This window comes from Ranitomeya variabilis, chromosome 6 (assembly GCF_051348905.1).
Source record: "Ranitomeya variabilis isolate aRanVar5 chromosome 6, aRanVar5.hap1, whole genome shotgun sequence".
In the NCBI taxonomy this organism is placed as follows: Eukaryota; Metazoa; Chordata; class Amphibia; order Anura; family Dendrobatidae; genus Ranitomeya; species Ranitomeya variabilis.
The window spans coordinates 510,230,669-510,256,519 of NC_135237.1; the positions used below are offsets into that span (position 1 = coordinate 510,230,669).

The 25,851-nt window shown below is 44.4% G+C and overlaps 1 protein-coding gene across 3 annotated transcripts in view; it reads right to left on the reverse strand.

The window, feature by feature from the left end:
- Positions 1-407: 407 nt before the first annotated feature.
- Positions 408-25,851, reverse strand: part of CPQ (carboxypeptidase Q) — a 606,939-nt gene continuing 581,495 nt past the window's right edge. For all 3 annotated transcript variants that reach the window (XM_077270925.1, XM_077270926.1, XM_077270927.1), the window contains exon 8: positions 408-923. In XM_077270925.1, coding sequence (XP_077127040.1) covers positions 763-923 — 161 coding nt within the window. In that variant the 3' untranslated portion in view covers positions 408-762. The remainder of the gene's footprint in view (positions 924-25,851) is intronic.

Below are 25,851 nucleotides of genomic sequence, written 5' to 3' on the forward strand. Positions count from 1 at the left end.
GAGGGCGCGATGACGTGTTTAGTGTGCGCCCCCTGCCTGAACAGTCACTAATATAGTAATGTAAAATGAAAAGATCTAATAATAATACACTGCAGTAAGATAAAAGCAGTAGACTGTATACTAATATCTGATAGTAATGCAATAGGGGTAGATATTACTACACTGAAGTAAAATAATGGAAGTGCACACTACCATATACCATAGTAATATTTTTGGAAGAATAATTAAATAAATCCTTTGGAATTATATATATTTCGGCATAGATTACAAATTCACGTGTACTGATTATTAAGCACAGCAAATATCTGAGTATTCCTGAGTATTAATTTTTTTCAAAGAGCTTAATGACAAAAGTTGATGGATTTCATTGGTGCTTTGCCCATTAAATAAAGACACACAAAACCTGGTTACTGAAAAATTCATTTTTTTCCAAGAAAGATTACTTATAGCGGACCATACCTTGAGGCAAACAATTTTCAGAAAACATCAGAAGCTGCAAAAACGTCAAAACGCTGCAAATGATCAAGAATTCGAAATATAGACTATAGCTGCCAATACCAGTCTTTTAGGAAGATTCAGATTGTGCAACAATTAAAATTACAACCAAAAACGTTATCCACAGAGAGGAGAGAAATAATCACATTTCATCTCCTGATCTAAAATATACGGTACAATATAACAGCATGCTCAGATTCTATAATGAGGCAGCAGACGAGTAACCATTCCCATTGTAAGATCATCCTTCAGGCGTCCTTTTTATTGTTATCGTGGCAACATTTCCTCCAAATCAGCAACCACGTAAGCAACAACAGTCCAGATAGCAGCACAGAGGTTCATCCAGACGGGGTTCTGAACGGTCATCGTGTCTCCTTCCGAGTGATGGAACCAGAAATATTTACTTATGTCATCAAGGAGACTTGCACCTACAACATAAATTATACAATGCTATTAATGACGGTAGGAGATTACATATACCGTATATATACACACAGTAGTGTTCAAAATAATAGCAGTGTGTTAAACACGAGTTAATCACAAAATCTTTATACTAGTTATTATTTCCATGCGTTGGGAACATTGCACGCTGTTTTCTAATTCAAAACATGAAGAGAAATGTAGATCATTTTTAACTACTTTACAGAAAAAAAAACAAGACAAAAAAACATTGGGATGTTCTAAAAAATAACAGTGTCTGCATTTGTCTTTACAAACTCACAATATGTATTTTTTATGATGATTTAGCATTCCTGTGAATCACTAACCTAATATTTAGTTGTATACCCACAGTTTTTTTTTAGAACCGCTTCACATCTATGTTGCATAGAGTCAACCAACTTCTGGCACCTGTTATTCCAGCCCAGCATGCTTTGACTACATTCTTTAATTTTTGGGCATTTGTTGGCTTTGCCTAAGAATCATCATTTTTAATGTCACCACACAAGTGTTCTATCGGATTAAGGTACGGGGATTGCGTTGATCACTCCATACCCTCAGTTTTGTTCGACTGGAACCAAGATTTTGCTCGTTTACTGGTGTATTTAGGGTCGTTGTCTTGTTGAAACACCCATTTCAAGGGCATATCCTCTTCAGCGTAAGGCAACATGGCCTCAAGTATTTTAATATATGCAGACTAATCTATGATCCCTGGTATATAATAGGTCCGGCACCAGTAAGAGAAACATCCCCATATCATGATGCTTGCACCATCATGCTTCACTGTCTACGGAGAGTACTGTGGCTTGAATGCAGAGTGTTGGTGTTGTCTGATGAACTGTCTGCGGCCCTTGTACCCAAAAAGAACAATTTTACTTTCATCAATCGACAAAATGTTTCTCCATTTTTCCTTAGGCCAGTTGATGTGTTCTTTGGCAAATTGTATCCACTTCAGTACGGTTTTTTTTTTAAACAGTGGTACTGTGCAAGGACTTCTTGAGATTAGGTTCATACAGGCATCTTCTAACTATCACAGTACTCACAGGTAACTTGAGACTGTCTTTGATCATCCTGGAGCTGATTATTGGCTGAGCCTTTGCCGATCTGGCATCAGTCGAACATCCCTTTGGCAGATATTAGCTACTCACAAATGGCACCCTTACAAAATCCAGCTGCTGCAGTATCTCAACGACGATTACCCCAATTGGAGGGCTGAATTTGCAGAATGGGCAAAACAAAAATTGGAACACAGAACATTATGTTCAGTGATGAGGCAAACTTTTTTGGGTGGGCCATTTATATGGATACACCTAAATAACATGGGAATGGTGACAGTTGCAATGACCCGGGTACTGCGTTCACCAGACATCAACACAATTTCTATCCGCTTCTCATGTGTTAACCTCTGCGACATGTCAATGGCTGTAAACAAAGAGTAACTTGTAAATAACTCATGAAAGAATAAAGTTACGTTAAAACCAAGCAACCATTGTTTTTCTTGTGAAATTCTCAATAAGTTTGATGTGTCACATAACCCTCTTCCCATTGGAAAAAATAAAGTTGGATCCAAAATCGCTGACTTCAAAATGGCCACCTCTGGTCACAACCCATCTTGAAACATTTTCCCCCTCCCATATACTAATGTGCCCCAAACAGGAAGTTGATATCACCAACCATTCCCATTTTATTTAGGTGTATCCATATACATGGCCCACCCTGAATTTTTTAACTACTATCTTTATGTAGTCTATGTGCTCCAAGCATTTTGTTATCATGGCTGGAGGGAGCTCCACAGGGCTATAGCCCATATTAGTCTGGGTTTACTACTTTATGACTCTTTGATTACGGTTTCTGTTCCTGAGATTTTGTATCTAGTAGCTCCGATGGTGTTGAGGAAGCAGAGTAGTTATTGCAGGAGGACCAGAGATTACGTGAGGGAAGATAAGATTAGTTCGGAGGTATACGGAGGAGACAGGTTATGGATGGTTTGTAGGTTAGTGTTAGTAGTTTGAACTTGATATGCTGGGGAGTTGGGAGACAATTAAGGGATTTGCAGAGGGGGGAAGTGGAGGAGTGTTTAGGAGAGAAATGAATAAGTCCGGCTACAGACTTAAGAACAAACTGGAGAGGAGCGAGAGTGTTAGCAGGTAGGCCACAGAGGAGAATGTTGTAGTCAATGCGGCAGATGATGAGAGCATACACAACCATTTTATTAGAGTGACGGTTGAGGAAAGGACAGATTATAGAAATATTTTTGAGCTGCAGGTGACAGGAGGTGGAGAGGGCTTGGATGTGCAGTTTAAAGGACAGGGCAGAGTCAAGGGTTACTCCGGGATTCTGAACAGCAGAGAGGTGACCTGTGGACTAGAGAGGTAGATCTGAGTGTCATCAGTGTATAGATTGTACTGGAAACCATGGGACTTTACAAGCTGTCCCGGGTCAAGGGTATAGATGTAGAAGAGTAGGAGTCCTAGGACAGAGCCTTGAGGAACTTCCAATAAAAGCGGGCAGGATGAGGAGGTAGTGTGGGAGTGGGAGACACTAAATGTGCGGTTGAAAAGGTACGAGGAGATCCAGGATAGGGCTAGGTTTTTGATGCCAAAGAAAGAGAGGATCTGCAATAGGAGGCAGTGGTCAACTGTATCGAAGGCAGTGGACAAGTCTAGAAGGAGGAGTATAGAGAATTATCTGTTAGCTTTGGTTGTAAGTCATTAGCAATTTTGGTCAGGGCAGTTTCAGTGGAATGACTGGGACAGAAGACAGATTAAAGAATGTCGAAGAGCAAGTTAGATGAAAGGTGGGAGGAAAGTTCGGCATGAACGTGCTGCTCAATGAGTTTGGAAGCGAATGGGAACAGCGATATAGTCGAGTCGAGGGATGGCTTACTGAGTATAGGCATGATTGTGGCATGTTTGAAAGCAGAAGGGAAGGTACCAGAAGTTTGTGATGTGTTGAAGAAATGGGACGTTATGGGGGGAAGGGCATATACAAAGGGGTTGTGGTGGTTTAACAATAAGGACTTGCCTTTTTGGTCGATCTTATTTTTGGAGTGTGTGGCAAAGTTCTCAGCAGAGATGAGGGATGTCCCTCTGGCCGCCCCAGCTACCCGTTTCTAGGGGTCAGTCCTGGAGTAGCACCTGGACCATCTACCTTATCTCTCCTCGGATCTCAGTATCATATGCTGCTGGTGATCTGTGGTCAGATTGGGTGAGGATCCTTGTCATATCCCTCCAAGTCTTCCTTGGACTCCGACACAGTGGTTTCACCAGCCAGCCTGTTACATAGATACCGACAAAGTGCACTTAAAAAGAACAGAGGATAAGGGAGGGTAGAAAGATTGGGTTGAAGGTGCAGTTGTATTTGATAGTAGTTGCTGTAATGTCATGCCAGGCGCCTCTGCATGGTGTCCCGTTCTGCTACCATGCAGGGATGCCGGCCTACTCGCCACCCCAGCCCATGGTGCTATCCCTGGCATGCTCTTGTTGCTGCCTCCATCCTCCTCTGTGGATGCCACACTGTCTCGGCAGCGTGCCTAGGGCACGGGTCTGCACACTCCCCTGTTCTTAAAGGGGCTGTGCACACATGGTAAATGTTCCCAGCTGGGACGCATTTAGTTTAATGTGTATATACCTGCAAGTTGTCTGCCAACCAATAGCTGGGAATCATCTTGCATAAAAGGCACCCTCCAGTACTGGAAGGTGCCTGAGCAACTCCTATAGTTCTGTTAGGTGGTTTGGTGGTAACTGTATGTTGCCAGCTCCCCTTTTCTTAGTCTGCTAGTGTCCTGTGTGTTAGTCCGCCATAGTTAGCCCTTGTTTCCTGTGACTGTTTCAGCGGTGACCAAATCCCTTAACCGTGTCTGCGGTACCTGTACCCCATGGTCGCATAAGCGGTATTGGTCTGCCACTTTGGGAGCTGCATACCCAGGCCAGAACAGTGAACTTATCCCTGTGAGAATCCACTCTGCACAGTGTGAATCTGTCCCTGTGGCTGCCCTGTCTGCACAGGGAAAACCTGTCCCAGAGGCCGTCCTGTCTGCACAGTGCAAACTTGTTCCAAGTGGCCGTCCTGTCAGAAATTGTCCCAAGAGCCCGTCCTGTCTGAACTTGTCCCAAGTGGCTGTCCTGCTTTATCTGAGAATCTGAAGTAATGTCTCTGCCCTTTGCGGTCACCAGCTACTGCTGGATGTTGACCTGGAGTGGCACCTGGCAGCTACTTGCCCCACAAGTCTGACCTCACCACTAGAGGCTCCAGGGAACACCAAGGTAGCTGCTTAGTTACGCCCCTCCATGTGTGCCACCTAGGAGCGTAATAGTTGCATTTGGGGAATAACATATCGAGTTGTACTAATATACATACCCTTTAAAGAACATTTGTTATCTTATGAACAAGATGAACCTCTATTTTTACCCCCCAACTTAAAGAATAGATCAGATATTAATTAGACAAACCCTTTTTCAATACCGAAGAGAGTCTTTTGAGTTTTCACGAGTGAATGATGTGTCCATTTAGTGTAAGTCTAAGCTAGCCTCTATATCCGCACATTACAACGAGGCAAGACAAAGAAAAAGAGATGCAATTTCACAGTGTATTTCTTCCCCTTTAGAAAACCTCAATTACTTACATTTCCCTTCCTTGCTCCGTGAGCTGAATTTACATTTTGATTTCTTTTCTAAGAACTCGGCATCTCCACTCTTATCTTGTGATAATAATTACTTTGCCACCAATGGAAACCATTCGCTACCTTTAGTAAAGTGGCAGTTAATTAAACTTGAACACCCACTTTAAAGTTTAATGAATTATCTAGTAAAGGTCTTATGTAATATAATACTGACTGTAATCATGGTGGCTTAAAGAAAACTCATTTATATTGACCCTGATTGAAAAAAGAGAAAGAAATTTATTAAATATGACAGTTGGAAATGCATTTCTGTACGAATAGGAAGATGAGGAAACTTTGCACAATGTGATGCTAAAGGGAATTAGATTGGAACTGTAGGCGTGCAAATAAAGAGAGTGCTGAAATGGAGACGAGGGAAAATAGAGGTTATTAAATTGGTGACGTTTAGAGAAAAGAAGGAAATGTGGATAGATTTACACTTCAGCAGGATAAATGAGAGAGCTAATAAGGTTGGGTTAAACAGTTATATGATCTATGAGATGTGAGGTGCACGTCTCTAATAAGAATAGTCATAGTCACCCCTTCTCCTAACTACACCGACGTAATTTCTAATGCCTGGGCCCCAGAGCAAAGTCTGTAGCAGGGTGCAAGCACCATGCGACCATGTGCCATTTATAATATTGTTGTCTTATTTGGTTGCAAAAAGGACTTTGGGCACCCGGGCTCAGATGCAACTGTTGCATCGCCCAACTCCACCAAAGAGTCCCGGTAAGTGGCTGCATCTTCATCCGATAGCTGCACCGGGTTGAAAGACAACTAGACACCTCCTTATCTCCTATACCTAATCCAGTGATGCTGTGGCTCCCGGTTACTGTCCATGCCTTCATCAATTTGTCATGTCCTCTGATGAAGCCATGATTATTTAAAGGAAAAATTGCCATGGATTAACTTTCTGCAAATGGTTTCCAAGCCTGGATATTAGTTTTGTGATCATCATATCTCCTGATCCTGACCTCAGCTTTGTAACTGGATTAAGCTCCCACCTTGACCTTTGGATTGTCCCCAGATTTCTGTGGTTCCACTCCCAATATTGTCAACTCATTGCTTGCATCCCAAATATGATTTGACCCTAGCAGCCTTTTGCATCCTAACTAGAGAAACACATCGATTCAAAATATAATTTGTTATGGATTTTGTTGTATCCAGAAATTGTGGCATTCAATTCACACAAATCCAGCAAAATGTCCCTCATTGCCAATTTCCAGTCCTCTGCATCTATTTTCCATCACTCACAGTCAAGTGTAGGGTGACGTAATGATGTGCATCTCACCCCACACATGACAGTGTGAGTCTAATCTCTGACCTCAGAGCCTGAAGAGAAAAACAGAAAAACCAAAAACTGATGTGGAGGACCAAAGAGCAGCCGCGGTGGCAAGAGGACAAAGGACGTGGGAAGGTGAATATAGTATATTATTTTTTATCTCTTTTCCTCCCCTCCATTTATTGTGTCTTGAGGTTTGGAGTAAGCTCAGAGCATAAAAAAATATATTTCAATATCAATTTGGACACTTTTGACTCTGGTCGATTTTATTAAAGCCAAATCAAATCTGCTGGCCGAATGGAGCAAATCTCCCCTAAACCAAATTTCAGGAGATTTGCTCACCTCTACGTCTAACTCCTGAATTCTATCCAGCTGATGACCCCTCACTACATTCCTGACTTATCTACAATTTCTCTGTTTCAGCACTCCAGCAATCGGTGACTATTCTGGATACTGCAAACCAGGAAACTGCATACCTTCTTGCATAGGGTAAGTATGAAGAACAGAGACATTCCTTAAGGGGGTTATCCAGGGCTTTTATTATGATCTATGCCGGCTCAACTAATGATTCCCCTGCTTCATTTCACACATAGTAAACAGAGAACTACCTTCTCTTCCAGTCAGCACTGTCGGCGAGAAGTCGCTGCAAATATCTTGCCGATTTACCGCCAACTCACTGCAGTTTGGAAGTGGGGAGACAGCCAATCAATCAATGTGAGATTGCTCTGTTGATGGGGCGTCTATGGCTGAGTGGAAGAATGGACACTGCTCTGTTGACATGACTTCAGTGGAATCGCAGAATCACCAGCAGGAGCAGTCTGTGACCTATCTGAGCCAGCAGAGATGGGCACCAGGTTGAAAAGTAAGGTAGGTAGCAACTGCCTGCCTGTTAATTCTTAGTCTCATACGCAAAAATGTTAAAAGTCCAGGATAAGCCCTATGAACTCTGTACTCCTTGGCAGCCGAAATCTATTGAAGATCAGATGATCCACAGTGACGTTCCACGATGGCATTTTCTGGGTGTTGAGACAGGACCAGGAAGAGAAGATCAGCGGGAACCTATTAAGTATCAGAGTGAGAGTCACAGGGATCAACTCTTTTTTATTTCAAACCACTCAGTGCCCATTGCAATCTTCTTTGACAACCCCTTGACGATAATGATAATTAATAGAATGGGGAACATCCATATCTACTATATAATTGTCTAAGGGTCACTTCCGTCTTTCTGTCCTTCTGTCTGTCTGTCACGGATATTCATTGGTCGCGGCCTCTGTCATGGAAATCCAAGTCGCTGATTGGTCGTGGCAAAACGCCCACAACCAATCAGCGATGGAGGCGGCCGGGACCATGGGCGCTGTTGAGCCTACCACGCCAAAAAGCCGGGGACTAAATTGCGGGTCGCGGCCAACCAGTACAGGCCCAGCCAGAAACGATGCAAAGGGGAAGGAGTCGCCATGAGGAGGGCGGAGGCGGCCGGTACCATGGGCGCTGTTGGGCCTACCGCACCAAAAAGTCGGGGACTAAATTACTGGCCGCGGGTCGTGCTGTTGGGCCTACCACGCCAAAAAGCCGGGGACTAAATTGCGGGTGGCGGCCAGCCAGTACAGGCCCGGCCAGAAGCGCTGCAAAGGTGGCGGAGTCACCGTGATGAAGGAGGAGCCAGGCCCGGCCAAAAGTGCTGCAAAGGCAGCGGAGTCACCGTGAGGAAGGCAGAGCCAGGCCCGGCCAGAAGCGCTGCAAAGGTGGTGGAGTCACCGTGAGGAAGGCGGAGCCGGTTGGGACCATGGGCGCTGTTGGGCCTACCGCCGCCAAAAGCCGGGGACTAAATTTGCCGCGGTCAGTGATGACGGCTGAGGTTATCGATGGCGGCCGCGGTTATTGATGGCGGCTGCGACAGCAGGGAACAGCCCAGCACATGCGGCAGTGACAGCTGCGGATGGAAGGTGAGTATATACTATGTGGGCTGTGCAATATACTCTGTGGCTGTGCTATATACGTCGCTGTGCAATAGTCTTAGTTACTCACCGGTTAACGGTGTTTTTCGGAGTCCATGACAGCACTACGGAGAGAGGGGATCCGCCCTTCAGGAACAGGAAACCTACAGATACATAAGGGCGGCACCTCTCCCACGCATCAGTTGGTTTACAGAGCACAAGAGGACCACCAAGGTTAATAGCATACATAATAAACAATGATACAAATAACTAACTATTCACTACCCGTGAATTATATAAATAAAGGAAGAGGTGTACACCCAGAACTAAAGAAGACGGGAGGGTATGTACAGGTGCTGTCATGGACTCCGAAAAACACCGTTAACCGGTGAGTAACTAAGACTTTATCGGTCGTCCATGACAGCACTACGGAGAGAATTACAGAGAGTAACTAACTAGGGAGGGACTACAGCTTGCAGCACCCTTACACCAAACGAAAGGTCAGAAGAGGCACCCAAGTTCAATCTATAATGGTTATAGAATGTGTGTGGAGAAGACCAAGTAGCAGCCTTACAAATTTGGTCGATCGACACCTCCAATCTTTCCGCCCACGAAGCCGCCATAGCTCTAGTGGAATGCGCTTTCAGACCTTCAGGCGCCGGCTTGCCTTTTGAGATGTATGCCAGCGAGATAGCCTCCCTGATCCATCTAGCTAAAGTAGATTTTGATGCCCTGTGACCCTTCCTACTACCCTGATAGGACACGAATAGGGCGTTATCTATCTTCCAGGGATCAGTTACTGCCAGATATTCCAGGATACATCTTTTTACATCTAAAGTGTGTAGCTTCCTTTCCTTATCGTTAGTAGGATTGGGGAGGAAGGATGGAAGAACTATTTCCTGTGTTCTGTGGAACCTGGACACTACTTTAGGAAGATATGCTGGATCAGGGGATAGTATCACTCTATCATCCCTAAGCTGCATGTAAGGGGGAACCCTGGATAATGCTTGGATGTCGCCTATCCTACGCGCCGATGTTAGGGCCACCAGGAAGGCTACTTTAAGTGATACATTTTTAATAGAGGCTGATGCAATTGGCTCAAATGGGGCCTCTGTCATGGCTGAGAGGACTAGGTTCAGGTCCCATGGCATGACCCTATTCTTCACCATTGGCCTGGACCGTTTTGTCGCTCTGATGAATCTGCTGACCCAGTGATTCTCAGCAATGTTGCAGCCAAAGAGGGCCCCTAAGGCTGATACCTGCACTTTAAGTGTATTTGGGGATAACCCCATATCTAACCCTTTCTGTAAGAATTCTAAAATCTGGTCTATTGGTATTGACTGACCAGCTATTACCCCCGAGTTTTGAAGGAACCTCTTCCAGATCCTAACATAAATCTTTGTGGTGATTATTTTTCTGCTCTTCAGTAGAGTGTTAATGAGGCCCGGAGAGAACCCCCTATCCTTTAACAGCGCCCGCTCAAAATCCACGCCGTCAGATGAAGGCCAACCGCCCGAGGATGGTAGACTGGGCCCTGGGACAGGAGATCCGGGATGTCTGGCAAGACCCATGGGTCGGATATCGACATAGCCCTCAGGCATGGAAACCACGTCCTTCTGGGCCAGAAGGGGGCAATTATTATCACTGTGGCTTTGTCCTTCCTGATTTTCCTCACCACCAGAGGAAGTAGAGACAGGGGAGGAAAGGCGTAGGCTAGCCTGAAGTTCCAGTCTATGAGGAGGGCGTCTACTGACAGAGGATTTTCTCTGGGGTTGAGAGAGCAGAATTGTGCCACTTTCCTGTTTTCTTTTGTGGCAAACAGGTCTATTTCTGGTTGACCCCATCTTTCCACGATGAGGTTGAAGATGGAGTCGTTCAGGGACCACTCCCCCTGCCTCAATGTGTTGCGGCTTAAGAAATCCGCTGTAGTGTTTTCTGCCCCTCTTATGTGAAGAGCCGTCAATGACAGAAGATGTTGCTCCGCTAGATGGAATAGACGATCTGCTACGCACATTAGGGATTTGGAACGAGTCCCGCCTTGGTGATTTATGTATGCCACGGCGACCCGATTGTCCGAGAATACCCGCACGTGGTGGCCCTGTAGATAGACAAGGAGTGATTTAACTGCCTGTTCCACAGCCGTTAACTCCTTTAGGTTGGAAGACATTTCTATCTGATCCTGATCCCAAAGCCCCTGGATCAATGTATCCCCCATGTGAGCCCCCCATCCAGAAGGGCTAGCGTCCGAGGTGACTATACGAGTTACATTATATTCCCAGGGGACCCCTGTGGACAGGTTCTCTTGGACTAGCCACCATCCGAGGGATATAATAGCGTCTTGGGATAGGGTCATCAGGCTCTCCAGACATCCCCCCAACCTTTTTTGTTGTAACAGCACCTCGCCCTGAAGTATCCTCGTATGATACTGGGCCCATCGGACCGCTGGAATACAGGACGAGAGAGAGCCCAACAGAGACATGGCTCTTCTAAGGGACATGGTGGGGTTTTTAGAGGCATTCAGCACCTGAAGGTGCAGGCGATCAATTTTCTCTTGAGGCAAACGGCATTCCTGAACCTGGGAATCCAGGGTCAGGCCTAAAAATCGCTGCACCGTCATGGGCTGTAAGCGTGATTTTTTGACATTTAGCATCCACCCCAGACGCTCCAGAGCAGACATCACTTTATGTAACTGTTCCAGACAGTGATCCGCCGTTTTACCTACGATAAGGAGATCGTCCAGGTAAGGGATTATTAGAATGTTGGACTCATGCAAGTGAGCCATAACCTCCGCCATAACTTTGGTAAACACTCGAGGGGCGACCGATATACCAAAGGGGAGGGCCCTATACTGGAAGTGTCTGATTACCCCATCCAACCTTACCGCCACCCTCAGGTATCGTTGGTGACCTGCATAAATGGGGATATGGTAATAGGCGTCCTTCAAATCCAATACTACCATAAAGCAGTTTTTAAACAGCAGCTTTATTGCGGTGTTAATAGTTTCCATCTTAAATGATTGGACGGTCAGGAAATTATTAAGAGCCCTAAGGTTAATAATTGTTCTGAAGGAGCCATCAGGTTTACTTATTAGAAATAGAGGAGAGTAGAATCCTCTACCCTGTTCTCCTTCCGGAACCTCTGACAGGACATTCTTACTGAGCAGGTCGTGAACTTCTGCTTCCAGGGCCGCCTGTTCTGCTGGAGAGGACCTGAGTGGGGTAACTCTGAAGAAGTTCTGAGGGATGGAGGAGAACTCTAGCCGCAGACCCGTAGCTATTAACCCCAAAATCCAATCACTACTGGAGATTTTGGACCAGGCCGGGTAGAAGGCAGATAGTCTACCTCCCACCGGGGCGACTAGTCATTGGGGTGGTTTTTTGACCTCACGGGATGGCTCCTGACGTCCTCCACCTCCAAACATAAATCCAGTACCTTTCTTCTTTTTCTCATCCCATCTGCTCTGGTCTCTGGCTGGTCTCCTCCGAAAGAATCTTTTCCCTGTGAAGGGACGCCTGTAAGAGGTAGCTGGTAGATTGGGAAACTTTTTCTTCTCGTCTCCAGCTTTCTCCAGCAGTTCGTCTAGGACTGGACCAAACAGGTATTCCCCTTCGCATGGGATAGAGCACAGACGGGATCTGGATTGAAGGTCACCTGGCCAACATTTCAGCCATAGGGCCTTGCGTGCTGCGTTTGATAGTCCGGCCGCCCTAGCCGCCATTCTTGCCGAATCCGCAGATGCGTCCGCGAGAAAGGCAGCGGCATTCTGAATTGTTGGCAGGAATTTCAACATAGAGTCTCTGGAAACACCGCCTTCCAACTTAGACCCTAGCTGATCCAGCCAGACCATCATCGATCTGGCTGCACATGTCGCCGCTACAGCAGGTCTCAGGGCACCCGCCGACATCTCCCATGTCCCTTTAAGGAATGAGTCAGCCTTCTTATCGAGAGGGTCCTTTAGGGAAGCCATGTCGTCGAAGGGGATAGATGATTTTTTAGACGCCTTAGACACCGCTGCGTCCAATTTCGGCGCCTTATCCCATGTATTCACCATGGGGTCCTCAAAGGGATATCTGCGTTTAAAGGCAGGTGGAAAAGAGCCTTTCTTCTCCGGTTTTTTCCATTCCCTTTTGATGAGGTTCTGGACCTTGTCATTGAGCGGAAAAGACCTATGTTTTTTAGGGTCTAGACCGCCAAACATTAGGTCCTGTGTAGAGAGTTCTGGCCTTTCATCAGCCACCCCCATGGTGGATCTAACTGACTTAATAAGTTTGTCCATTTGGTCCAATGGGAAACAGAACCGGTTAGACTCCTCTTCCGAAGAGGACGCTGAGGAGACAGAGGCGTCTGACTCATTCTCCCTACTAGGGCCAGCGGACAACTCCGACTCTGAGGCGCTAGGCTCCCTTCTTCTTTTTGAAGACTCCCCCCGGGACAGGGATTTCAGGGAATCTTTCACCTCCTTCCTGATAATCTCCCTAAGGCTTGATGTGAAATCAGGAGACTCTTCCGCCACCTATGGGAGCGGAGAAAAAGGCTATGTAATTTATCTGGCGCTACCGCTATCAGTGTTCCCATCAATTTATTTCCTACCGTCTGCCGTACACACGACTGACAAAGTCTCTTAGGGTAGGCGTCTGGCAAAGGGCAAGCGCATAGCGCGCACTCCTTGTTTTTTGATTTACCAGCGCTTTTTTTCCCCTACGGAAATAAACATAGGAAAAGACTGCATCAGGGTACATTCACGAAGATCTCTTACCCAGGCAGTAGCGGTAGGTACCGGATTACTGGGGGGTCGGTCCAGATCCTTCTGCTTAGATCTGCGACTGGTCTGGTTACTGCGTCCGCGGGTCTTCAGCTGGGGGTTCGCATGGGACTTCTCCGAGGATCCATCCTGCTCCTGCTCCAGCAGACTGACGGCAGCTTCCGGCTCATCCATAGCTGCAGATGGGCTCACAAGCAGTGCTGCAGCATTCTGTTTGGCTATAAATAGCCCTCCCCCGGATCCGGAATCAGTGCAGGTGTGTGGCCAAATCCACCCCCCCGACTTGCAGGTGACTGCTCCACCCCCCCCTGCACCCAAACGCCCCCCCCCCCCGCCCCCGCCGCATGCAGGACAGCGGCGTTTTTAGAAAAAAACCGGCCGGCGTTTGACTTCCGGTTTTGGCCCCGCCCCCTGCGCGTCACTTCCGGTTTCGGGCAGAACGCTCAGAAACGTGCCCGGAAGCTGGGGAACGGTGCCGCCGGACCATCCAGCCGCCCCCCCGCTACGCCACCGCCGCTTCCACGGCCGCAGCCCAGCGGTGACCGCGGCAGAGGCCAGCGTCCGACCCCCAGCTCCGGTCCCGAATCAAAAGGAGCACACAGGACGCCGCACTGCACCGCACCGACGGGGATCAGAGTGGGGAAGACCGAGGCCCAGGGGGGAGAGCGGACCCCGGGGGGGGACATACTCACCTGCTGACCACTGGGGATGGACCTCCTCCGGACGTCGCTCCACACTGCACCGCTCACTGTCGTGGAGCCCTACCCGGACCCACCGTGGCGCTTCCAGGGACCCGCACTGCCCGAGGTAGGAGACCCCCTCGCTACCTGGGTCGGACAGCCGGCCTGGGTATTGATAGGAGAAACGAAGTCGTATCTGCAGGGAATCCTGTCCTCCAGGAACAGGAAACCAACTGATGCGTGGGAGAGGTGCCGCCCTTATGTATCTGTAGGTTTCCTGTTCCTGAAGGGCGGATCCCCTCTCTCCGTAGTGCTGTCATGGACGACCGATAAATACTACATGGCTGTGTTATATACTACGTGGGCTGTGCAATATACTACGTGGGCTGTGCTATATACTACGTCGCTGTGCAATATACTACATGGCTGGGCAATATACTACGTGGCTGTGCTATATATTACGTGGCTGTGCTATATACTACGTGGCTGTGCAATATACTAGGTGGCTGTGCTATATATTACGAGGCTGTGCAATATACTACGTGGCTGTGCTATATATTACGTGGCTGTGCAATATACTATGTGGCGGTGCAATATACTACGTGGCTGTGCTATATATTACGTGGCTGTGCAATATACTACGTGGCTGTGCAATATACTACGTGGTTGTGCTATATATTACGTGGCTGTGCAATATACTACGTGGCTGTGCTATATATTACGTGGCTGTGCTATATACTACGTGGCTGTGCAATATACTACGTGGCTGTGCAATATACTACGTGGCTGGGCAATATACTACGGGGCTGTTCAATATACTACGGGGCTGTTCAATATACTACGGGGCTGTTCAATATACTACGGGGCTGTTCAATATACTACGGGGCTGTTCAATATAGTACAGGGCTGTTCAATATAGTACAGGGCTGTTCAATATACTACGTGGCTGTGCTATATACTACGTGGCTGTGCTATATACTACGTGGCTGTGCAATATACTACGTGGCTGTGCAATATACTACGGGGCTGGGCAATATACTGTGGGGCTGTTCAATATACTACGGGGCTGTTCAATATACTACGGGGCTGTTCAATAAGTACAGGGCTGTTCAATATACTACGTGGCTGTGCTATATACTACGTGGCTGGGCAATATACTATGGGGCTGTTCAATATACTACGGGGCTGTTCAATATACTACGGGGCTGTTCAATACACTACGTGGCTGTGCAATATACTACGTGGCTGTGGTATATATTACATGGCTGTGCAATATACTACGTGGCTGTTCAATATACTACGGGGCTGGGCAATATACTACGTGACTGGGCAATATACTACGTGACTGGGCAATATACTACGTGGACATGCATATTATAGAATACCCGATGCGTTAGAATCGGGCCACCATCTAGTAAGTTATATTTAGCGCGTCATTTAAACAGCGACAGCAGTGGATAGAGCTTTGCATATTCTGTCTTGTGCTTGCTCTGATTGGGTTTACTACTAGATAGGATTGCTTGCATTAAAGGTTATCACTTCTGAACGATGCCTGCAAGTTTTGAATCACTGTTATATTACAAAGAAATTGTATTCTAATGAAAAGGAACCTGTATCCGGGCTGGATAAAGATGAGATGCATCGACAAAAGCCATTCCATTCACATAGTTTCCGATACATATTAAAAGATATATGAATGTGGAAACATCCGGTGAATTGCTATGGATTGATGTCAGGCTGGTGACATAAAGGTCAAGCATTGCAAAGGGATATTGAGCCTCAGTTGATCATTTCCAATCATGTTTTCCTATTTTTAACAGTTAAATGGGTTTTTGTGGCCCAATATGTCGTTATAAACAAGTCAATTGGAAAGGTTACAAATCTGTAAAAGTACAAAATGTGTACTGGTTCGTGTTTTTAAAGTATTGGGAAATTGGTAACTAAACATATCTTAATGTCCAATTCTTAGTCATTTCTTCTTATTTCAAGGCGTTTCCTCATCTGCAGATGAAGCTGTCCTCAAATTAGCTGACTGATGCTGGTCCTGCTTTTCTAACCTTCAAGCATCAGCTAGTTTATCTAAAGAAGCGATATGGGGCCAGGCACCCACAAAAAAGTACTGTAATATTACATTGTCACCCATTCATTATCTCTTAAAGGGATCAAAAATGCTAACACGCTGGAGGGATAGTACTGGGGTAGTAGGAGCATTTTTTTTTTCTTATAAATACATTGTGCTGTTCATCACTTATTCTTCCTCCTTATTTTAGGAAAAAATGAGAACTATTGGAGGTGAGGTTGGAGGTAACGCAAATCAAAGTTGGCAATCCTAGTCTTGTAGGAACACATCCTTTTGACAAAAGGAATAGTAACAACCAGTAGTCAATTCATTGATAAATATTAAGGTGAAATAACAGGAATGGCAGATTTTAGAGTTGGGAGAAAAGTGCTGAGGGCATGGAGTGTTTAGAAATAGATGATATAAGGGACCACATTGTGAGTATAAATGTTGAAAAGAAAAAGCTGAGAAATGCTCGAGAAGTCTTGGAGACGGGAGTGGGAGGTTCAGAGTATGGCGGATGGCAGTCTTAGGTCAGTAGCAGAATACAGATCATGGGAAGAATGGTAGACAGATGAGGGAGACGATGTAAGGTGATGCAGCATCATGGAGAGTTTTGTTGTTGAGTGTGATAAGATTGTCTTGTATTCTGTACCGGATGGGCAACCAGTGCAATGGCTGGCACAGGGTGGAGGCATCAGAGTAGTAGGTTGGCACAAATATAAGCCTGGCTGTTGCATTCAGGATAAATTAGAATATAGTTATACATGACATTTTCCATTTTTGTGTACCACAGTTTTTCTTCAATCCCCTATCCAGAATGTAACAACTAAGTGTAGTCCAGAAACAACTCAGTCGTCATCTCTCAGCCCTGACCTGTGCTAAATTACCATGCTAATAACTGAAGTAACTCGCTACTTCATCGTGTTTTACATATTTTTTTAAAGCACAATTTTCTTATCAAGAATGTAAATTACATTTTCCTTCTTTGCCATAATTAGCAAGACACCGTTCATGCATAATTTAGTTTTTAAATAAATTATAGGCAGAGGTCTGGATAATTGGAATGACCAAACTGCAATGAATCAACTTTCCGCAGTATTTTTAAGCTTGTTATTAGAAATTAAGCAATTTTTTTTTTCCTGCTATTTAATGAGATGAATTATTACGCTCACATAGACCAGGAAGACAATATATCATTTCTGTGACAGAAGGCGTTGCCCTCCATCAGAGTGAGCCAAAAAGTACAGATTTAGGATAAACTTTATTATGGAGATCGGTCAGATGTGGGAGGCAGATGTAGGAAGATAATAAGGTAAGTAACGCATAATACATCAAACATAAGTTGAAAATGTGCACTCATTGCTTATGAGATGCATTCGCCATGATCCAAAGGCATTTGCTTAAAAATAAGTATCAATCACATTTTAAAACTTTTTCTTAGCCATTTTTTAGATTAGGAAATAGTGATTGTGAAACAACCTCTTCAAAGGGAACCTGTCAGGTCCAGGAATGGTATTTACCTGCAGATATAGCAGCAAGCTGCAGGAATTAAATCTCACATACCCACCTTAATGAAGCAGCAGCTATAGGGAGAAAATTAAGCTTTATTCTCCCTGCAGCCGCTCACTTACAGTCATCGGAGCTGTACAGGGAACGGTTACAGTCACTCTTCACTATACAGTGCGGCACTGTAGTCACGCCTTGGCATTTATTGACAGCATGCACGCTGCACACACTCACTGCAGTGCAGGCTGTCAATCAGTGTGCTGGAGAGTGATCACAGAGAATTCACTGGTTAGAGAACATTTCTGGATGCCACAGGTTGCCTTTAAAATTTTTGTCTTACCACAGATAGCTCTATTTTGGATGTCACTTCAAAGATCCCAGACAAATAGACAATTTAACCTTCAAATTAGACATTTTCTTGAATATTTTACAATTAAAGGAATTCAGAGGTGACATTTTTACTTCCTTATCACCAGTAGATACAGGGACAAATAAACCTATAATTCAGTGCTAATAAACCTACAACCTGGATCTTTGATTCCTAACCCAAGAGTAGATGGGGATGGCATGGACACCTGGTACTAGATTCCAAGAGTGGGCGTTGTTAACGATACACTTTCATAGAATCGAATGTTGCCCACTGGTAGATTGGTACACCATTGAAGACGTTTTGATTCATCAATGGATGATATGCTTCTCTAAGACAAGCCCCTCTCATTCAATAATAGGAAAACAAGGGGCCAGAGGCCATTATAATGCTCTTGCACAATGGCTCTCTGCGGTCAATAGCTGCCCAGGGCTTGTCTATACGCCCGATAAGGGCAGATTCACATAGTGTAAAGTGTGCTTGATATTTAGATGGCACATTATACAGTACATGGTTAAAGTTCTATGTGACTACTTTTATTAGAAAAAAACAAGGTGAGAAAGAAAAATGTGATTTCTATTTAATCTGTGTCTGTATATTTGCTTGTGAACAGCTGGGGACGTAATAAATTTCAGACTGTGTAAATATCATAGCTCCACATAGATCGACTTGGAATTGGTACAGTGTTAAAAAGCTAATAAAATATCAGCCAGCATTTAAATACTATTTTTAATTCCAAATTAAATGCTGTCTTTCGAAAGAACCCAGAAATAGAAGTGTGGTGAAGACATTGATATTATGATATTAATGAGGATCGGATGCATCAGTAAAGCTCATTATATAAGAAATTTGAAATTCAAGGTAATGAGGCGTGGGGGGGGGGTCTGGTTTCAAATACTGCATTAAGAATTTCTGAGTTGAGTTGCACATCAGGACCCTCATCTACTGTCTTGCATAGAATGGGAAGTGTTGTGCAACACTTCTCTTGGAGGTCGGGATAACAGGACCGAAAAAGGACTTTGACATTCTGGTCACAACATAGCTAAGTTTGAATACTCAATGTCAAGCAGCAGCTGCAAAAGCAAATAAGATTTTAGGTTGTATAAAAAGAGAGATAAATTCCTGTGATACCAACGTATTGTTACCCTTTTATGAATCCATTGTAAAGTCACATCTTTAAAATTGGGTACAGTTTTGGGCTCCTAGTTCAAATAATGATAATGGAAAGTCAAAGTCGGATAATTAGAGTATTGCATAAAATAGGTGGGCTGTTCTCAATCAGAGGCTAAAAAAGTTGGGCTTGTTTACCTTAAAAAAAGACACCCCAGAGGAGATCTCATTTATATGTATCAATATAAGTGTGGTCAATACAAAGAACTGGCGCATGACTTATTCCTCCCAAATACTTTACAAAGGACAGGACAGTGAAGCCAGAGCTTATTGGGTGCAGGGTTCGTGTGATGTATCAACCCCATGAGCCCCGGGAATGTGAGTGCCGACACCACTGGAACGGCGCAAGAACCCGAGGTGAGCAAAGGTGTTTTTTTTAAAAAAAAAAAACATTTCTTCTGATACATGTTGGCACCAATGACACGGCAAGGAAGGACCTACCGACAATCTGCAAGGACTTTGAAGAGTTGGGGAAGAAAGTAAAGGAACTGGATGCACAGGTAGTTTTTTCTTCTATCCTTCCAGTAGACGGGCATGGCACCAGGAGATGGAACAGGATCCTTGATGCGAACAACTGGCTAAGACGATGGTGCAGACAACAAGGATTCGGATTCCTGGACCACGGTGTGAATTACTTGTACGATGGACTCCTCGCCAGAGACGGACTACACCTCAACAAACCTGGGAAACACACATTCGCCAGAAGACTCGCTACACTCATCAGGAGGGCGTTAAACTAGAAGAAGAGGGGACGGGAAGAAAAACATTAGACTCGAACAAAGAAGACCCAGGAAAACATACTCAGAAGGGAGGTAAGAACATTTCTAAAACAATCCACAGCGAGGAGATTGGAACAAAACAAAATCCTCTAAACTGCATGCTTGCAAACGCCAGAAGCCTGACAAACAAGATGGAAGAACTAGAAGCAGAAATATCTACAGGTAACTTTGACATAGTGGGAATAACCGAGACATGGTTAGATGAAAGCTATGACTGGGCAGTTAACTTACAGGGTTACAGTCTGTTTAGAAAGGATCGTAAAAATCGGAGAGGAGGAGGGGTTTGTCTCTATGTAAAGTCTTGTCTAAAGTCCACTTTAAGGGAGGATATTAGCAAAGGGAATGAGGATGTCGAGTCCATATGGGTCGAAATACATGGAGGGAAAAATGGTAACAAAATTCTCATTGGGGTCTGTTACAAACCCCCAAATATAACAGAAATCATGGAAAGTCTACTTCTAAAGCAGATAGATGAAGCTGCAACCCATAATGAGGTCCTGGTTATGGGGGACTTTAACTACCCAGATATTAACTGGGAAACAGAAACCTGTGAAACCCATAAAGGCAACAGGTTTCTGCTAATAACCAAGAAAAATTATCTTTCACAATTGGTGCAGAATCCAACCAGAGGAGCAGCACTTTTAGACCTAATACTATCTAATAGACCTGACAGAATAACAAATCTGCAGGTGGTCGGGCATCTAGGAAATAGCGACCACAATATTGTACAGTTTCACCTGTCTTTCACTAGGGGGACTTGTCAGGGAGTCACAAAAACACTGAACTTTAGGAAGGCAAAGTTTGACCAGCTTAGAGATGCCCTTAATCTGGTAGACTGGGACAATATCCTCAGAAATAAGAATACAGACAATAAATGGAAAATGTTTAAGAACATCCTAAATAGGCACTGTAAGCGGTTTATACCTTGCGGGAATAAAAGGACTAGAAATAGGAAAAACCCAATGTGGCTAAACAAAGAAGTAAGACAGGCAATTAACAGTAAAAAGAAAGCATTTGCACTACTAAAGCAGGATGGCACCATTGAAGCTCTAAAAAACTATAGGGAGAAAAATACTTTATCTAAAAAACTAATTAAAGCTGCCAAAAAGGAAACAGAGAAGCACATTGCTAAGGAGAGTAAAACTAATCCCAAACTGTTCTTCAACTATATCAATAGTAAAAGAGTAAAAACTGAAAATGTAGGCCCCTTAAAAAATAGTGAAGAAAGAATGGTTGTAGATGACGAGGAAAAGGCTAACATATTAAACACCTTCTTCTCCACGGTATTCACGGTGGAAAATGAAATGCTAGGTGAAATCCCAAGAAACAAAGAAAACCTCTATATTAAGGGTCACCAATCTAACCCAAGAAGAGGTGCGAAACCGGCTAAATAAGATTAAAATAGATAAATCTCCGGGTCCGGATGGCATACACCCACGAGTACTAAGAGAACTAAGTAATGTAATAGATAAACCATTATTTCTTATTTTTAGGGACTCTATAGCGACGGGGTCTGTTCCGCAGGACTGGCGCATAGCAAATGTGGTGCCAATATTCAAAAAGGGCTCTAAAAGCTCTAAAAAGTGAACCTGGAAATTATAGGCCAGTAAGTCTAACCTCTACTGTTGGTAAAATATTTGAAGGGTTTCTGAAGGATGTTATTCTGGATTATCTCAATGAGAATAACTGTTTAACTCCATATCAGCATGGGTTTATGAGAAATCGCTCCTGTCAAACCAATCTAATCAGTTTTTATGAAGAGGTAAGCTATAGGCTGGACCACGGTGAGTCATTGGACGTGGTATATCTCGATTTTTCCAAAGCGTTTGATACCGTGCCGCACAAGAGGTTGGTACACAAAATGAGAATGCTTGGTCTGGGGGAAAATGTGTGTAAATGGGTTAGTAACTGGCTTAGTAATAGAAAGCAGAGGGTGGTTATAAATGGTATAGTCTCTAACTGGGTCGCTGTGACCAGTGGGGTACCGCAGGGGTCGGTATTGGGACCTGTTCTCTTCAACATATTCATTAATGATCTGGTAGAAGGTTTAACAGTAAAATATTGATATTTGCAGATGATACAAAACTATGTAAAGCAGTTAATACAAGAGAAGATAGTATTCTGCTACAGATGGATCTGGATAAGTTGGAAACTTGGGCTGAAAGGTGGCAGATGAGGTTTAACAATGATAAATGTAAGGTTATACACATGGGAAGAAGGAATCAATATCACCATTACACACTGAATGGGAAACCACTGGGTAAATCTGACATGGAGAAGGACTTGGGGATCCTAGTTAATGATAAACTTACCTGGAGCAGCCAGTGACAGGCAGCAGCGGCCAAGGCAAACAGGATCATGGGGTGCATTAAAAGAGGTCTGGATACACATGATGAGAGCATTATACTGCCTCTGTACAAATCCCTAGTTAGACCGCACATGGAGTACTGTGTCCAGTTTTGGGCACCGGTGCTCAGGAAGGATATAATGGAACTAGAGAGAGTACAAAGGAGGGCAACAAAATTAATAAAGGGGATGGGAGAACTACAATACCCAGATAGATTAGCGAAATTAGGATTATTTAGTCTAGAAAAAAGACGACTGAGGGGCGATCTAATAACCATGTATAAGTATATAAGGGGACAATACAAATATCTCGCTGAGGATCTGTTTATACCAAGGAAGGTGACGGGCACAAGGGGGCATTCTCTGCGTCTGGAGGAGAGAAGGTTTTTCCACCAACACAGAAGAGGATTCTTTACTGTTAGGGCAGTGAGAATCTGGAATTGCTTGCCTGAGGAGGTGGTGATGGTGAACTCAGTCGAGGGGTTCAAGAGAGGCCTGGATGTCTTCCTGGAGCAGAACAATATTATATCATACAATTATTAGGTTCTGTAGAAGGACGTAGATCTGGGGATTTATTATGATGGAATATAGGCTGAACTGGATGGACAAATGTCTTTTTTCGGCCTTACTAACTATGTTACTATGTTACTATGTTACTAATGGGCCCAAGCATGAGGAGTGAGAAGGGGTTGTCCTAGTAGTGGTCAACCCCTTTAAACCCTTGTTAAAGGGAAACTGTCACCCCCAAAATGGAAGTTGAGCTAAGCCCACTGCCATCAGGGGCTTATCTACAGCATTCTGGAATGCTGTAGATAATCCCCCGATGTAACCTGAAAGATGAGAAAAAGAGGTTAGATTATACTCACCCAGGGGTGGTCCGATCCGATGGGCATCACGGCCCGGGGCCTCCCATCTTCTTATGATGATGTCCTCTTCTTGTCTTCATGCTGTGGCTCCGGTGCAGGCGAACTTTGTCTGCCCTGTTGAGGGCAGAGCAAAGTACTGCAGTGCGCAGGCGCCGAGAAAGGTCAGAGTGACACGGCACCTGCGCCGGAGCTGCAGCGTGAAGACAAGAAGAGGACGTTGCCATAAGAAGATGGGAGGCCCCGGACCAGAGCGCAACACCCATCGGACCGGACCGCAGCGGGAACGCCCCTGGGTAAGTATAATCTAACCTCTTCTCATCTTTCAGGATACATCGGGGCTTATCTACAGCATTCCAGAATGCTGTAGATAAGCCCCTGATGCCAGTGGGCTTAGCTCAACTTCCATTTTGGGGGTGACAGGTTCCCTTTAAGTCTCTCTTCTTCACAGATTAAGCAGTGTAGTCAGCAAATCTTCAAGAGAAGCTACAACAAGGGACTGATCTTGTATGTGTATTATCTTTTAGCCAACTGTAAAGCCATCCAAGAGGACCTGATCTACAACTGACCAAACTATTCTGAGTAATCATGGTGCCACTAGCTCTGTCCCATACATACTGTATAAGACCCGGCACATTGGTAAAGTTTCCTTGTTATGGCACATATACCAAAGGTTACATGCACAGACAATAATATGGCCACTGGTGTACCTGTGATGGGCAGGGTTTTGGTCGCAGTGACAGCTGGATGAGGGGCTCATTGTAGGAATGGTTGTACAATTATTAGTGCCATTTTAGGGAACACATAATTTATTTGCTAGGGTTATCTTATTTTGGGGGGAGGAATGGAAAAAACTTATGAGAAGTACTTTGACGTTAACTATATCCTATGGGTTATTACAACTGCTGCTGCCACATCTTTGACCGCAGGGCACCTTTGTATGGATGATTTAAGGGGTGCCAGAGGCTGAATTCTGAGGCTGACACCATGCGCAGAGGACGGTCCAGGCATGCCGATCGGGCTGACTGCTGCTGATTTACATAAGGCGCCAAAGAAGTAAAGGAGGCAGCAGATTAGAAAGGGGAACACTTTTAAAGGTTCACTTTAAACATGGCGATTTTTTTTCGCTTAGTTTGTGTTCTTAATTATTTTTTCCTTATTAGATCAGGTGATTTAAATGATAATGTGGCAGAATAAGACACGGGATAACTCTACCTCGCTAATAAGGCAATTATACGACATGTAAATAGGGTTATTGTATGAAATAATGTCCATCCTTTCTATATTATGTGATAATTATTCTGCTGCGTTACAATATTAGAAGAGTCAAATAACATCTCTAAATTACAATACAAGACGTTAACTTTAAAATACAAAGAACTGAAGGATTTATAAAAGCATTTCATGAATTCATAAAATTCTACATTACATTATCACAGCAGGAGAAGCCTGAGTACAGCGGTAATGACCCACTAACAGGTTTTCTCACAATATCTGCATAATACTGTAGATGCTAAAGACACAAATCATTATTGTATTTGCACCTTTTGTGGCGTTTGTCGCCTGTTTTACATGTTCACCTAATTCATAATTTCATTTGCCTCATTTTAGATCGACTATATTACATGTTTGCCCTTTTTTGTCTTTTTTTTGTGTTTGCCATACTGGGCACGGTTTTTGTTTTCCAAATGTTTTTGGCTGTTTTATCAATTGCAATTTATGAAAAAAAGAAGCAAAATTGGCGCAAATGTACTCCAGTGTTCCATTGCGGTGATTTTGTATACGACAGTTCTTTGAGGGGCAAATTTGCACTGTTTAGCGAAACGTGTGACTTTTTAAGCTAAACAGTCACAAAAAGAGTAGTGATGAGAGAACATGTTAGGATAAGGTGTTATCCGAGCATGCTCGGGAGCTAACCGAGTGTCTTCGGTGTGCTTGAAAAGTATGTTCCAGTCCCCGCGGCCGCATGTCTCACGGCTGTTCGACACATGCAGGCGCAGGGACTCGAACATATTAATCGAGCACCCCGAAGTCACTCGGTTAGCTCCTGAGTATGCTCGGATAACACCTTATCCTAACACGTTCACTCATCACTAGTGATGAGCGAATATACTCGTTACTCGAGATTTCTCGAGCATGCTCAGGTGTCCTGGGCGCAGCTGAATGATTTACATCTCTTAGCCAGCATAAGTACGGTACATGTGGGGATTCCCTAACAACCAGGGAACCCCCACATGTACTTATGCTGGCTATCAGATGTAAATCATTCAGCTGCGGCGAAGAAAACTAAATCTCCGAGCACTAAAAAATACTCGGAGGTCACCCGATCATCACTGCTCATCACTAAAAATGAGTTAAAATAAGGAGCTTAATTTTAACTGGCTCAAAAATCACGACACCCACGCATCCTTTTGATGAATTTGGCACAAAAAACATTAGCGAATGCCACAAGACAAAAAAACTAAAGTACTGTTAACTTAAAAAAAAAATTGTAAATGATGGGGCCC